Here is a 16,236-nt window from a genome sequence, read left to right as displayed (position 1 = left end):
GGCGAGTGGATCACGAGGTCAGGAGTTTGAGACCAGCCTGGCCAACACAGTGAAATCTGTCTCTACTAAAAATACAAAAATTAGCTGGGCATGGTGGCACATGCCTGTAGTCCCAGCTACTCGGGAGGCTGAGGCAGGAGAATCGCTTGAACCCAGGAGGTAGAGGCTGTGGTAAGCCGAGACTGTGCCACTGCACTCCATCCTGGGCAACAGAGCAAGACTCCGTCTCAAAAAAAAAAAAAAAGTGCTATATAGGGCAAGCTAGGTAAACCATACTGTACTATGTAGCTATTCTATGAACCAGAATTTGAAAATCTTTCCTAAAAGTAGATTAAACTTCTAAAATATTTAAAAGAGAGACAGAGAGACACTAGTCTTCTCTGGGGCCAAAAGTTACAAGAGTGAAGATTCACTCTCAATGTACAGATATATTACACTGAGGGCTGGGCACAGTATTCCCAGCACTTTGGGAGGCCGAGGCGGGCGGATCACCTGAGGTCAGGAGATCTAGATTAGTCTGGTCAACATGGCGAAACCCCATCTCTACTAAAAATACAAAACTTAGCCAGGTATGGTGGCGCATGCTTGTAATCCCAGCTACTCAGGAGGCTGAGGCAAGAGATTTGCTTGAACCCAGGAGGTGGAGGTTGCCTGGGCGACAGAGTGAGACTCCATCTCAAAAAAAAAAAAAAAAAAAAAAAAAAAAAAAATATATATATCACATTAAATTATGTAAGATGAAGTATTATTAATTACTACCATATTTCATTAAATGTAAGCTACCACCAGTTGTAATTCACACCATTATTTTATGTACCACTGAGATAGAAAACATGCTGCCCATTGAATTATGACAAGATACCAATTTTTAAATGTACCCTAATTTTAGAAACATTAAAACACGAAAATAGTACATAGTAGAACCTATAAAATATGACTTTTTTTTTTTTTAGACGGAGTCTCGCTGTGTCGCCCAGGCTGGAGTACAATGGCGCGATCTCCCCTCACTGCAAGCTCCGCCTCCCAGGTTCACGCCATTCTCCTGCCTCAGCCTCCCAAGTAGCTGGGACTATAGGCGGCCCGCAACCAAACCTGGCTAATTTATTATTTATTTATTTATTTTTGAGACGAGTCTCGCTCTGTTGCCCAGGCTGGAGTCCAGTGGGGCGATCTCGGCTCACTGCAAGCTCCGCCTCCTGGGCTCACGCCATTCTCCTGCCTTAGCCTCCCAAGTAGCTGAGACTACAGGTGCCCGCCACCATGCCCAGCTAATTTTTTTTTTTTTTTTGTATTTTTAGTAGAGACGGGGTTTCACCATGTTAGCCAGGATGGTCTCGATCTCCTGACCTTGTGATCCAGCCGCCTCAGGCTCCCAAAGTGCTGGGATTATAGGCGTGAGCCACTGCTCCCAGCTCGCCAGGCTAATTTTTTTTTTATTTTTAGTAGAGACGGGGTTTCACTGTGTTAGCCAGGATGGTCTCAGTCTCCTGACCTCGTGATCCGCCCGCCTCGGCCTCCCAAAGTGCTGGGCGTGAGCTACCGTGCCCGGCAAAATATGACACTTTAAGTTGAAAATACATTATCATGCTGCACTGTACAGTACACCACCAAAAATAGGTCATGTTTTAATAGCAGAGGTGGTAAGTCACTAGAGCAGCAGCCTAAAGTAACAAGTATAAAACCTAAGTTGAAGAAACTAAATATACTGAGCACTGAATGGATGAAAAGTGCTTCAAACAGTGCCTGATTCAAAAAACTTATTTATTCCTTTAAGCAACCTTAGGAAGTGGCTATCATTATCACCACCCTCTTTGCAAATGAAGACACTGAGGCATAGAGGTTCAGTGACTTTCTTCATGTCATACAACTAGTATTGAAATCCAAACAGAATGGCTCTAGAGTTCATTAGTGGTCTTCTACCACTTGACACTACTGCTCCCCCCTTTTTTTTTTATTTCTTTTTTTCTTCTTTGGACAGGGTCTCACTCTATCACCCAGGCTAAAGTGCAGTAGCATGATCTTGGCTCACTGCAACTTCCACCTCCTGGGTTCAAGTGAGTCTCCCACCTCAGCCTCCTGAGTAGCTGGGACCACAGGCACACACCATTGCACCTGGCTAATTTTTTGTATTTTTGGTAAAGATGGGGTTTCACCATGTTGCCCAGGCTGGTCTCAAACTCCTGAGCTCAAGCGATCCACCCGCCTCAGCCTCCCAAATTGCTGGGATTACAGGCATGAGACACCGTGTCCAGCTAACTGCTTCTTAAACATCTAAATTATTCTGGCTCCTACAAAGTGTAAGCAAAGAAGGTTGCATGAGAGTCAGAGGATGGGGAAAAAATAAAAAAAGACTGCAAAGTCAGCAGTACCCACAAACAAAGAAAACATCCTCAATTTCCAAAAGTGTGTTGTCGGAATGTCTAAATGCCATATTTCACATGCCACTGCCAAGATTAGGTTAGCTTAGTCTAAACCAGTGGTTGGCAAACTATGGCCAATTGGCCAAGAATGGCCCAACATCTGATTTTGCAAATAACATTTTATTGGAACAGAACTATGTTCATTCATTTACATGTCATCTACGGCTGTTTCTGTACTATAAGAGCAGAACTGAATACCAATAAAGACCAGATAGCAGCCTAAAATACTTACTGTCTCATCTTTTTAAGAAAAACTACCCACTCCTCATTCTCAACTTTTCTTTATTCAGAACTCTTTGTTTTGAGATGGAGTCTCGCTCTGTCACGCGGGCTGGAGTGCAGTGGTATAATCTGAGCTCACTGCATCCTCAGCCTCCTGGGTTCAAGCGATTCTCCTTCCTCATCAGCCTCCCAAGTAGTTGGGATTAGAGGAACCTGCCACCACGCCGGGCTAATTTTGTTTTTTTTGTACTTTTAGTAGAGACGGGAGTTTCACCACATTGGCCAGGTTCTCGAACTCCTGATCTCAAGTGATCTGCCTGCCTCAGCCTCCCACAGTACTGGGATTGCAGCTGTGAGCCACTGCACCCGGCCTCAAGATTTTTCACTATTCAAAAATGAACATAAATATCCTTAAACTAAAATTTGGTGTAGACCAAACCTTGATTCACAAAAACAGTTACTATTATCTATAATAAATTGGATGTTAATGAAGGAGGAATGTTTCTCTCACTTATGTATCGAGACAAAAAATTTCAATTCTGATCTAGTTAACTAGAAGATAATACCAGATAGACAAAGTTTCTCATCTTACTTAACTTTAATCCTATGCCATATTTTATGTTTTTAGGTCTTTAACACTGTATTACTAAAGCCTAACCTATCCTCAATGCCCTAAGCATTAACTGATCACCTCGTAGAATTCTGCTCTCACTACTATTAGAATTGTTTTTCTTTATCCTACAATACTAACCATCAGAATACTTGTAACCTAGTAAAAATTATTCACTAAAAATGATATGCTTCCATGAACCATAAGTTACATTATTGTTAGTTTGAATTAAGTCTGCAAATTTAATCTGTAAACATTAAAACATATCCTTTACCAAACACATGAAAAAAAAAAAAAAACAGCCAATCTTTAATCAAAGGAAACATCTAAAGACATTGTAGTACCTTTGGTACTGCAGCTTGGAAAACAAAGTCCGTCATATCTAGCTCTGTGCTGTTGGAGGCCTGTATCGTTATCACTGTTACACTGGGGTTGGTATTTGACCGTTCAAAGGTGAATTCTATCTTCAAGCCATTCTTACTGTATGCTGTGATGGAGGGGATGCCTGAGAAAGTACAGGAAGATAAGTCTTATTGTAGTCAGCCTAATGCTTGTAGAATTATTACTTTTTTTTTCTTAATAACCACCTCTCATTACTCAGTGCTCCATGTAATGATGGTAACAACAGTAATCGTACCTGCAGCAATATCATTGAAGAGAGGCTGTGATGAAAGCCCATCCAACAAGAAGGGGGGCTGGGATATCTGTGGGACTGAGGCAGGGGCAGGAGCAGCAGCTGGAGCACCTAAAGGAAATATTTTAATGGAAAGTTAACCTTAGGCAGCATGACAAAGCTTACCAAGAAATTATAGGGAAAATTACTTCAGTCTCAGGTTAAGGAAAAGATTCCTTAAACAAGATGCAAAAAGCATAGACCACAAAGAGAAAGAACTAAGAACTCAAGTACTTTAAAACGAGCGACTTCTGTTTATTAAAAAATACTGTAAGAAAAAGTACAGTCTGAGCAACATGGCAAGACCCTGTCTCTACAAAACAAAACAAAACAAAACAAAACAAAAAATTATCCAGGCATGGTGTGCACCTGTAGTCCCAGCTACTCGGGAGACTGCAGTGGGAGGATCACTGGAGCCTGGGAAGTTGAGGCTGCACTGAGCTTGCACCACTGTACTCCAGCCTGGGGGACAGAGTGAGACTCTGTCGCAAAAAAAAAAAAAAAAAAGTAAAGAGAGAGAGCCCACAGACAGGAGAAAATGTTTGCTATACAGTAATAAATGGATAAGTATCCAAATGATAACTGTCTTCTATAAACCAATAAGGAACAGATAACCCAACTTAAAAGTGTCAAGATATAAAAACACACAAGTCACAAAAGAGGAAACCTGAATGAAAAGGGAATCTTACAAAAAGATGCTCAATTTTACCAGTAATGATGGAAGTGGAATTTAAAATTATAGTGAGATACTACCTCATGTCTATCAGAATGGTGAAAATTTCGATGTCTGATAATTCCAGATGTTGGCAAGAAGATGGAATGATGGGAAATTTTAAGCTCTGCTATAGGAAGGTAAACTGGCACAACCAATCTAGAGAGTAATTTGGCAACAGTAGAGTTGAACATCAGTATATCCTTAAATTGAGGTTTCTCAACATTGACAGTAATAGCTTTTAGGTTTCCTAATTCTTTGTTGTAGGGGGCGGCCTTGTTTATTGTAGGATATTAAGTAGCACTCCTGGGCTTTTATGCATTAGACGGTAGCATCCTCCCAGTTGTAATAACCAAAAATATCTTCAGACACTGCCAACCTCTGGAGGACAAAATCTTCCCCAGTTGAGAACCGATTACTCCTTCTTAGGAATGCTTTTAATTAATCCTTGCATGTGTTCACTGGGAGATACATCCAAAAGCATTCACAGCAGGAACATTCCTAATGGTGAAATACTGGAAACAATCAAAATGTCTGTCATCTTGATAATGAATAAGTAAACTGATATATTGATATACTAAAATACTACACATGTACAACAGTAAAAAGTGAATTCACCAGAAATATACTTAACATGGATTATTCATAACTCATTCTCACAATTACAATGTTTAGCAAAAAAAGGTGCAAAAAAGAACACATTCAGTTGGATACCATGTCTAAAAAGGTAAAAATTGGCAAAATAATACTACATACTATATCAAGAAATGCACAGGAATGGCAAACACCAATGTTAAACACTACTTTAGGATAGACAGTAGTTACGTCGGGAATCAAAAAGAAATGGGATGAGAGGGAAATACACAAAGAACATCAACCCTCAATATTTTATTTTACAAACTAGGTAGATCAAAACATTCATTCAATTTTTTAGATGTTAAATGCTGTATAGTAAAATTTTAACACACACACACGCACCCTGTGTGAGGGGTGGTATAAAGTGGGGTGGGAAAAAGAAATAGATTACCATTCTTATTTAATCTTTCCAAATAAGAACAACTTGACAATCATAGAATAGAAGATAATTCATAGAACATGAGAGATAGCAAGATTTGGAGAAGAAGCATAAGAAAATTCAGCAAAATTAAGAGAATGTATTTTATATTTAAATAGATTTCAAACTACTTGTGAAATTAACTGAAAATATGCCATTTAAAAAAGAACTATCACAGTGAAATAAAGGAAGGCTAGAATATCATCTTTTTTTTAAGAAATTGACAGCACGAATGAGGGGGAAAAAAGATACTAAAGAGCACCAGAAAAGTAAATGACAGGCTGGGCCTGATGGCTCATGCCTGTAATCCCAGCACTTTGGGAGGCCAAGGCGGGTGGATCACCTGAGGTCAGGAGTTTGAGACCAGCCTGGCCAACATAGCGAAACCCCATCTCTACTAAAAATACAAAAATTAGCCAGGTGTGGTGGCACGCGCCTGTAGTCCCAGCCACTCGGGAGGCTGAGGCAGGAGAATCGCTTAAATCTGGGAGGCAAAGGTTGCAGTGAGCCAAGATCACACCATTGCACTCCAGCCTGGGTGACAGAGCAAGACACCATCTCAAAAACAAAAAAAAGTAAATCACATATTAAAAATTAGCAAAGAAAATAGAAATACAGATGGCTAAGCAAGCACAAGAAGTAGAATAAATGCAAACACCATTTGTGCAGTCCAGCAGATTATCAATGAAGTAGACAAAGAAATATTCATACAGTTCTCCTAGTCTAAAAAATCAAATCGAGAAAATTTCCCCCAATTCCCATTTTCAAAACAATTTTAGATATGTGTTCTCATGGAAAATCAGAGGCTACTCAAGATACAGGCAGCATATAGGTCCCCAGTTCCCTCAAATTTTCACTTTTTTTTGCCCTGTAAAAGTATAGCAAGGTAGTTTATGAGAAGAGCAGAAACTTACTGCTCCAAACCCTTTAAAAACACATGATAAATCTATTTCTGAATTTCTACTGACTTAAATTTCTATATAATGGGGTAAAGCTGTAATGATAAATTAAGAAATCTAGAATTCAAAATTTTAAAACAATGTAAAAAGTGGAAAAACATCTTAAAAACATCATGAATAAGGAAAGAAAACCCAGACTTTTTAACATTTTATCATTTTGCTTTAACATGTAACACTAGGAAAACAAGACAGTAGGAACAAAAAGAAAAAACTCCACAATAAATGAGCTAAGGATACAAGAAGAATGTTCAGAAAGGAACCTCATCTATAATACAAATATGTAAATAAATAATAAACATTCTCTGTGATCAAAAAATAATAGGGCCTCTCTCTCTGCTGACCAAGCCTGGCAGAGGGCTACAAAATTTAAAAAATAATAATAAAAATAAAATATAAGGCCGGGCGCGGTGGCTCACGCTTGTAATCCCAGCACTTTGGGAGGCCGAGGCGGGTGGATCACGAGGTCAGAAGATCGAGACCACGGTGAAACCCCGTCTCTACTAAAAATACAAAAAATTAGCCGGGCGTGGTGGCGGGCGCCTGTAGTCCCAGCTACTCGGAGAGGCTGAGGCAGGAGAATGGCGTGAACCCGGGAGGCGGAGCTTGCAGTGAGCCGAGATTGCGCCACTGCACTCCAGCCTGGGCAACAGAGCGAGACTCCGTCTCAAAAAATAAAAATAAAATAAAAATAAAATAAAATAAAATAAAATAAAATATAAAAGGACCAAATTTTCACCCAATAGGACTTTTTAAAATGATAATATACAATGCTTATGACTGTGCAGTTAAACATATAAATTGAGGAAAAGGTAAATAATATTTACCAAGTGCCTACTATGTATCATGCACTGAATAGGTCAATGGGCCTCACAAATATCTTATGGAGTAAGTATTAATCATCCTAATTTTAACCAGACTCAGAAAGACTAAGTCACTTAGTCTAAGAAATTAATCTAAAATAAGAACAAATTGATGTAATATTTGTTAAGGCCGCTAGGTAAGAAAAATCTAGAAACAAAATACCCCATACTGGCCGGGTGCGGTGACTCATGCCTGTAATCCCAGCACTTTGGGAGGCCAAGGCGGGAGGATCATTTGAGGTCAGGAGTTCAAGACCAGTCCGGCCAACATGGTGAAACCCCATCTCTACTAAAAAAAATACAAAACTTAGCTGGGCATGGTGGCACGTGCCTATAAATCTCAACTACTCGGGAGGCTGAGGCAGGAGAATCACTTGAACCCAGGAGGCAGAGGTTGCAGTGAGCTGAGACCATGCTGCTGCACTCCAGCCTGGGCAACAAAGCAAGATTCCGTTTCAAAAAAAAAAAAAAAAAAGCCAAACTACCCAATACTAAGGAACTGAGTAAATACAGCAAACTTATTGATAAAGTATTAGTCACCTAAAATTATAATTATGAAGGCTATATACTAACATATTAGGTGAAGTATATGCTATGATTTAACTATGGGGTTGTTTTTTCTTTGCCAGTTATCCAGTACAGCTTTGACATTTGAGGATTTGAAATTGACCATTTGTAAATGATTCGTAAGTACATGACAAGTAACATTTTGAAATTTTGTTAAGACACAGACATAAATCCTATACTCTGTGACTCCACTGTATTAGGAAAAAAAAAAATCAGCCTGTGGGAATGAGCTTAGCTAACCATGCAACTTGTTATCTTATGTCTATTTTTTACTCAAGGTCATGTATGCTTTAACTCTTCATTATCCTCTTAAAGAAGATGGCAAAACCCCATCTCTACTAAAAATACAAAAAATTAGCCGGGCATGGTGGCATTCGCCTATAATCCCAGCTACTGAGGGGACTGAGGCAGGAGGCTTACTTGAACCCGGGAGGCAGAGGTTGAAGTGAGCCGAGATAGTCCCACTGTACTCCAGCCCGGCTGACAGAGTGAGACTCTGTCTCAAAAAAAAAAAAGACACTTTAACCTTTCAGCTATACTTTATACTGTAATTTAGGATAGAAGTTATAGGCCAGGCGTGGTGGCTCACACCTGTAATCCCAGCACTTTGGGAGGCTGAGGCCGGTGGATCACGAGGTCGGGACCAGCCTGGCCTACATGGTGAAACCCTGTCTCTACTAAAACTACAAAAATTAGCCAGGCACAGTAGCAGGCGCCTGTCATCCCAGCTACTCAGGAGGCTGAGGTAGGAGACCTGCCTGAACCCAGGTGGCAGAGGCTGCAGTGAGCCAAGATCATGCTACTGCACTCCAGCCTGGGTGACAGAGTGAGACTCTGTCTCAAAAAAAAAAAAAAAAAAAAAAAAAAAAAAAAAAAAAAAAGGCCAGGCGAAGTGGCTCACGCCTGTAATCCCAGCATTTTGGGAGGCCGAGGCAGGGGGATCATGAGGTCAGGAGTTCAGGACCAGCCTGACCAACATGGAGAAACCCCATCTCTACTAAAAATACGAAAATTAGCCAGGGCATGGTGGTGCGTGCCTGTGATCCCAGCTACTCAGGAGGCTGAGGCAGAAGAATCACTTGAACCCGGGAGGCAGAGGTTGCAGTGAGTCAAGATCGCGCCACTGCACTCCAGCCTGTGCAACAGAGCGAGACTCCATCTCAAAATAAAAGTTGTATTGGACTCGGGTTTATCATATTGCTGAACATGTCTATTACGAATGACTGGTATATATAAACAAAGAAAAAATATTCCCAAATGAAAAGTTATGTTTGAATATTATCAGTAATTGCCCTTCAGTTGCTTTAATTACAGAAAGTGTGGAAGGGAAATAAGATAAGAGGTAAGTAGCAGGTTAACATCTCTCCACAAATGGCCATAGCTACTGAAAACTAATCATGAATGGGAAGGAATCAAGAAGTCATGTCTTGGGACACTAAAAGCAAAGGTGATATGGGATATATTTTTTGAGCTTGAAAGAGAAAGTGTTTTGTTTTTTTTTTCTTTTTTGGAAACACAGTCTTGCTCTGTCACCCAGGCTGCAGTACACAATGGCGCAATCTCGGCTCACTGCAACCTCCGTCTCTCAGGTTCAAGCGATTCTCCTGCCTCAGCCTCCAGAGTAGCTGGGATTATAGGCAGGCACCACTGCACCCAGCTAATTGTTGTATTTTTAGTAGAGATGGTGTTTCACCATGTTGGCCAGGCTGGTCTAAAACTCCTGACCTCAGGTGATCCGCCTGCCTCTGCCTCCTAAAGTGCTGGGATTACAGGCATGAGCCACTGTGCCCAGCCAGGGAAAGTAGTTTCTATCTTAAAACACTATGAATAATTTACTCACCCAAAATTAGAAGTTTGCCTTTAAGAAATCCCTATAAATTATCTTTAGAGCATTAGCATGACAACATATAACCCAGATATTGTGAAGATTTGACTTTTGCTTCTGATTTAGCCTCTCCCATCTTCAAATGATTCATGTGCTGGAAAGTCTGAGCTCAGTTTAGTTTTACCCCGAGGCTCTATCTTTTCCCAGGTATTAAATAGCTCCAGACTGGCCTCACCTGTAAGGTTGATGTCTCCCAGCAAATCAAGAAGTTCTCCACCAGCAGAAGATGGTTTGCTTGTAGGTGCAGTTGGAATAACAGGTGTTATGTCATTTCCTCCCAACAAATCCAATAAATCATTGGCCTAAACAAGGTAACAACACCTCAATTCATTATTATTGGATTTGTCTAGTATACATCTAATGCAAAGCTCTTTTAATATGTAAAAATAAGGAAGGAAATCACCAACCAACCCAGGAGCATTAAAGGGACTCAGCTAAGAGAAAAGCTGTAAGGGACTATAAACTCGTAAGAAGCCCCAGATGAGCAAGTGAAAGGCTGGCTACCTGGCTGGTGGGCTGTGGCCCAGAGGGTGGCGGTTTGGTCTCTAGTGGAGCTGGTTCTGTCTCTCCATTTGTCTGCACAATCTCAGTAGGGCCATTTGTGGTCACTTTTTCCATGACAGGCATTCTCTCAAGTAGGGCAGACCTAGAAGAATCTGAAGTGGTTAAATTCTAGGCAGTCAACCTAGATTCCCTACCCAAAATAATCACCATTAACTATGCTGAGCCCAAGCATGGAGATCTATCTCCCCTCCCAATCCAACAGACACACTAAAATAGAAGGTAAATTACAAGAATACATGACCTAAATTCCTGGCTGGATTAAGGGCAGGCAAAAAAATCTTGAATAAACAGACTGTCCAGCTAAATCCCAAAGCATATATTTCAGTGGTAGAGAGACTGAGATGAAAGAAAGGTAAATCCATAGGTATTAACAGTCAAGTAAGATACTGCATAATAGAAGAAAAAAAGATGACCCAAACACTAGAATGTTAACAGTAGAAGAATTTGAATGAGATTATTTGTCTTGAAAAAATACAACTCCCACTTCTTTTTTTTTTTTTTTTGAGACAGAGTCTTGCTCTGTCGCCAGGCTGGAGTGCAGTGGCGTGATCTTGGCTCACTGCAACATCCGCCTTCCAGGTTCAAATGATTCTCCTGTGTCAGCCTCCCAAGTAGCTGAGAATACAGGCATGCGCCACCATGCCCAACTAATTTTTTTGTATTTTTAGTAGAGACGGGGTTTCACCATGTTGGCCAGGATGGTCTCGATCTCTTGACCTCATGATCTGCCCACCTCGGCCTCCCAAAGTGCTGGGATTACAGGCGTGAGCCACCACGCCCGGCCTCCCACTTCTTAACTAAATAAAATAGAAAATAAAGCAAACTTTTCATACCAAATAAAACGTAAGGGTTGGAGGTGGAATGAAAGGGAGTTAATTTATTTCTTTAGAGACTAGGCAGAATAGAAGATGGACAAAACAGAAGCAGCCAAGCAATTTGAACTAAACAGGGATATGAAGACCAATTAATAAAGCACAAGGGGGGCCGGGCGCGGTGGCTCAAGCCTGTAATCCCAGCACTTTGGGAGGCCGAGGCGGGCAGATCACGAGGTCAGGAGATTGAGACCATCCTGGCTAACACAGTGAATCCCTGTCTCTACTAAAAATACAAAAAATTAGCCGGGCGAGGTGGCGGGCGCCTGTAGTCCCAGCTACGCGGGAGGCTGAGGTAGGAGAATGGTGTGAACCCCGGGGGGCGGAGCCTGCAGTGAGCCGAGATCGTGCCACTGAACTCCAGCCTGGGCAACAGAGTGAGACTCCGCCTCAAAATAAATAAATAAATAAATAAAGCACAAGGAATCAATCTTCTTTACGCATTACCATGACAATTTAGTCAGGATGCTAAGAGATAGACGCATTGCTTAGTTTCTTTCGCTCACCTCATGTGGTCATATTTCTTGAAAAGTGCATTATATTCTACTGCCCTCTGCTGGAGTTCCACATCAATGCTGCTTCCATAGATGGAAACCACTTTCTTAATTCGGCTATAGATAAAATGACAAACAAAATACCCAAAAGAAAATTCAAAAATAAGCAGAGATAATGTTTAATAAGCCAGAATTTTCTGGTTAAAATACTGAAATACTCATTTTTTCTTAATTTATATAATTTTTCAAAAACAAAACACTTTATTTTCATCCATTTATCTGATATTCACATTATACTATTCTCATTGTAACACTAGATTTTTGTCTGTTAAATATGCCATCCCCATTCTGCAGCAATGATGGTGTGGAAAAAACATATACATATATGCCAGTCCCTAAACTTTGCTAGACAAAAGTACCCACTATTACTTTGCCACAAAAGAAATCTGTACTGTTCATTCTCTTCTTTGATAATTTTAAAATAATTTTTAATCTATAAAAGGGTCAGAGCATCAAAATGTTGACCCCAAATTCTTCCAGTTCAGAATTTTAAAAGTAATTCAATACCATTTTTTATAAGACTTCACATTTAAAAGTGAAGCAGAAAGACTACAAGAACTAAGTTTGCCTTAAATATGCTTAGGTAGGAAAGTGACCTGAGAATCTACTTTACTCAAAAAAGCAAAGAGGAGAATTAAAAGATTTAATCACCAAAACATTCACGATTTTATTCCTATTAAGACTTGTCAAAATATAATAAACCAAAACCTTGGCCAGATTACAAGGTCAGGAGTTCGAGATCAGTCTGGCCAAAATGGTGAAACCCCATCTCCACCAAAAAATACAAAAATTAGCCAGGCGTGGTGGTGCGCACCTGTAATCCCAGCTACTCGGGAGGCTGAGGCAGGAGAATTGCTTGAACCCTGGAGGTGGAGACTGCAGTGAGCCGAGATTGTATGCCACTGCACTCCAGCCTGGGCAACAGAGTAAGACTCTCATAAAACAAAATGAAATATAAAATACAAATAAACCAAAACCTTTAGGTGGGGAAGTAGATTCTCAATTTAAAAAGAAAGAAAAACGTATTAGAAATCTCATTCTAAAAACGTAACTTTTAGGCCAGGTGGAGTGGGTCACATCTGTAATCCCTGCACTTTGGGAGGTCAGGGTAGGAGGATCACTTGAGCCCAGGAGTTTGAGACCTGCCTGGGCAAACAAACGAAACACTTTCTCTACAAAAAAATTTAAAAATTAGCCAGGCAAGATGGTGTGCACTTATAGTCCCAGCTCCTCTGGAGGCTGAGACAGGAAGATCCCTTAAGCCCAGGAGTTCAAGGTTGCAGTAAAATATGATGGCACCACTGCACCCCATCCTGGGTAAGAGAGCGAGACCCTGTTTCAACAAACAAACAAACGAACAAAACCCTCTAAACTTTTTTGCTTCAAAATAATCCACTAGGGAGTAAAAGAATGAGAGGGAACAAAGTGCTGATGAATAAAGATTAACCATGAATTGATCACTGTGACTGTGGAGAAATAAGTAATGCAAATTTGTGTTATTATTCTCTCTACTTTTGACTATGCTTGAAATTTTCCATGATAACAAGTTTTTTGGGTTTTGTTTTTTAATTACAAAACCTGTTCACCCTATGTTTCTTCAATACTCACTTTACAGTACAAGTGAATCGAGTAGAAAGCTTCATAATGGCAGTGAGGGCATAACCTCGTGTCACAGAGGTGGACATATTAGAGATTAGGACACTTTCTAAAATATCCAACACTTCATCCTCTGTTACCTGAGGAGGAGGAGGAAAAAGAAGACGATGAAGAATGAGTAGCATGATTAAGCATCTAAATCTGATATCAAGTCAGGGGATGCAGCCAGAAAGACAATCCTACCATTACAAAGGCCTCTAACTCAACCTGTGCTTTGCCAGGGTAACTGTCCAAGCTGTTCTATCAACCAGAGTAGGTAGGGGTAAAAAAAGTGCTCTGGTTCTATCAACCAGAGCAGGTGGGGGTAAAAAGAGTGAAAAATGACCACTGGGGCTGAGAGGCAGTAATATTAGAGCTTCAAGTGGCAGAAACAGAAGAAAAGAAAAACATACAGAGTTTAAGTGTGGTTGCCACAATTTTCCCTTTTAAAGCCAGTCCTTTAATGTGCAAATAAGAACATGGATACATGTCTCGTTTCTTCTTGTTTATCAGTCAGAGGGTAAGAGAAACAATAATTCAGTCCCCTAGGACACGGACTTGGGCCTAAAGTGGTTTTAAAATTTCACAATGGGGCCAGGCAAAGTAGCTCATGCCTGTTTTGTTTGTTTGTTTGTTTGTTTGTTTGAGACGGAATCTGGCTCTGTCGCCCAGGCTGGAATGCAGTGGTGCAATCTTGGCTCACTGCAAGCTCCACCTCCCGGGTTCACGCCATTCTCCTGCCTCAGCCTCCTGAGTAGCTGGGACTACAGGGGCCTGCCACCACACCCGGCCAATTTTTTCTATTTTTTAGTAGAGATGGGGTTTCACTGTGTTAGCCAGGATGGTCTCAATCTCCTGACCTCGTGATCCACCCGCCTTGGCCTCCCAAAGTGCTGGGATTACAGGCGTGAGCCACCATGCCCAGAAACGCCTGTTAATCCCAACACTTTGAGAGGCCAAGGCAGACGGGTTGCTTGAGTCCAGGAGTTCGAGACCAGCCTGGGCAATATGGTGAAACCCTGTCTCTACAAAAAGTAGAATAAATTAGCCAGGCATGGTGGTGCATGCCTATAGTCCCAGCTACTCAGGAGGCTGAGGTGGGAAGATCGCTTGAAACCCAGGAGATCAAGACTGCAGTGAATTGTGATCCCGCCACAGCACTCCAGCTTGGGTGACAGAGTGAGACTCTCTCAAAAAAAAAAAAAAAACCTCACAATGGCTCAATAAGTTCCATCTCAAAAAATGGCAGGTTTTCCAATATAATTCTCATTTGCTTCTTTAAAAAGTTGGGTATTTTTTTAATTTTTTTGAGACAGGGTCTCACTCCTGAGTAGCTGGGACTAGACATCATCATACCTGACTAATATTTGTGTCTTTTATAGAGACAGAGTTTCACCATGTTGCCCAGGCTGGTCCTGGGCTCAAGCAATGCTCCCATCTCAGCCTCCCAAAGCACTGGGATTACAGGCATGAGCCACCACGCCTAGCCTAAGAAGTTTTCAAGGAATCAACCTCAACTCCCCATAAAACACTACTCTCCTATAACCAAAACCGCTATTTTCCCCCACTTAACCAAGAGTGACAAGGAGTACCTGAATAGGCTCTTCCTCGTCACACTGGCCAGATACAAGAAGATCACCATATTCACCTATACACCATGCAGCCACTTGTACCAAAGGTTGCTGTGAAAAGAAAAGTCAACATTTCTCAAGAACTTCAATTTTTCCAAAGTTATTTAATGCAAATCATAGGTCATCTCATAATAAAGATCAAAACTGTGCATATCTAGAGTGTTAGAAATAAAGACATACCAAAGGGGAGAGAGGAGGGGGAAAAAAAAAGAAGAAAAACATACCAGAAAAATTGAGGGTAAAATTACCCCCTAAAATAGCTGAATGAAGTACTTACTTGAGAATAATCACCAAGAATTGCTTTGTACAGGCGCTGGACAGTATAGGCATGCATCTCCACACTATTAGTTATTAACTGGATTAAATTGGGGACTGCATCATCACGAACATAACTTCCTGCCTAAAAGGAAATGCAGACAATTACCCCTAGAAACACACAGCAATGATGATAACAAGTGTTAGCTATTATTATTACTGTGTGTTTTTTCCTTTCTTTCTTTTTTTGAGACAGAGTCTTGCTCTGTCACCCAGGCTGGAGTGCAATAGCGCGATCTTGGCTCACTGCCACCTCCACCTCCCAGGTTCAAGCGATTCTCACGGCTCAGCCTCCCAAGTAGCTGGGACTACAGGTACATGCCACCACACCCGGCTAATTTTTTCTATTTTTAGTAGAGATGGGGTTTCACCATGTTGGTCAGGCTGGTCTCTAACTCCTGACCTCAGATGGTCCACCTGCCTCAGCCTCCCAAAGTGCTGGGATTACAGGTGTGTGCCACTGCGCCCAGCCATTACTATTGTTTTTAAAAGAAGAATACTACAAAACACCCTCAAAGATAAATTTGGTTCCAATTCTCAGGTTCATAACAGCTCAAACTTCAAAGTCTTATTTAAATATGTTAAATTTTTAAATTTTATTTTATTTTTAAAAATTTTCTGTTTGTCCAAAGGCCGGGTGCGGTGGCTCACGCCTGTAATCCCAGCACTTTGGGAGGCCAAGGCAGGCGGATCACAAGGTCAG

The 16,236-nt window shown here is 41.0% G+C and overlaps 1 protein-coding gene across 4 annotated transcripts in view; it reads right to left on the bottom strand.

Annotated features, from left to right (window-relative positions):
* AP1G1 (adaptor related protein complex 1 subunit gamma 1) overlaps nt 1–16,236 on the bottom strand; it is a 110,977-nt gene that overhangs the window by 3,495 nt on the left and 91,246 nt on the right. For all 4 annotated transcript variants that reach the window (XM_058441177.1, XM_058441176.1, XM_032157825.2 and 1 more), the window contains exons 14-21: nt 15,496–15,618; nt 15,180–15,269; nt 13,561–13,688; nt 11,905–12,009; nt 10,467–10,608; nt 10,138–10,264; nt 3,890–3,997; nt 3,597–3,757 (exon numbers count right to left, since the gene is read on the bottom strand). In XM_058441177.1, the coding sequence (XP_058297160.1) occupies nt 3,597–3,757; nt 3,890–3,997; nt 10,138–10,264; nt 10,467–10,608; nt 11,905–12,009; nt 13,561–13,688; nt 15,180–15,269; nt 15,496–15,618 (984 nt within the window). The remainder of the gene's footprint in view (nt 1–3,596; nt 3,758–3,889; nt 3,998–10,137; nt 10,265–10,466; nt 10,609–11,904; nt 12,010–13,560; nt 13,689–15,179; nt 15,270–15,495; nt 15,619–16,236) is intronic.

This window comes from Hylobates moloch, unplaced genomic scaffold (genome assembly GCF_009828535.3).
Source record: "Hylobates moloch isolate HMO894 unplaced genomic scaffold, HMol_V3 SCAFFOLD_6, whole genome shotgun sequence".
Taxonomy (NCBI): Eukaryota; Metazoa; Chordata; class Mammalia; order Primates; family Hylobatidae; genus Hylobates; species Hylobates moloch.
The sequence above is the reverse complement of the archived record's forward strand: the minus strand, read 5'-3'. Positions and strand labels throughout refer to the sequence as shown.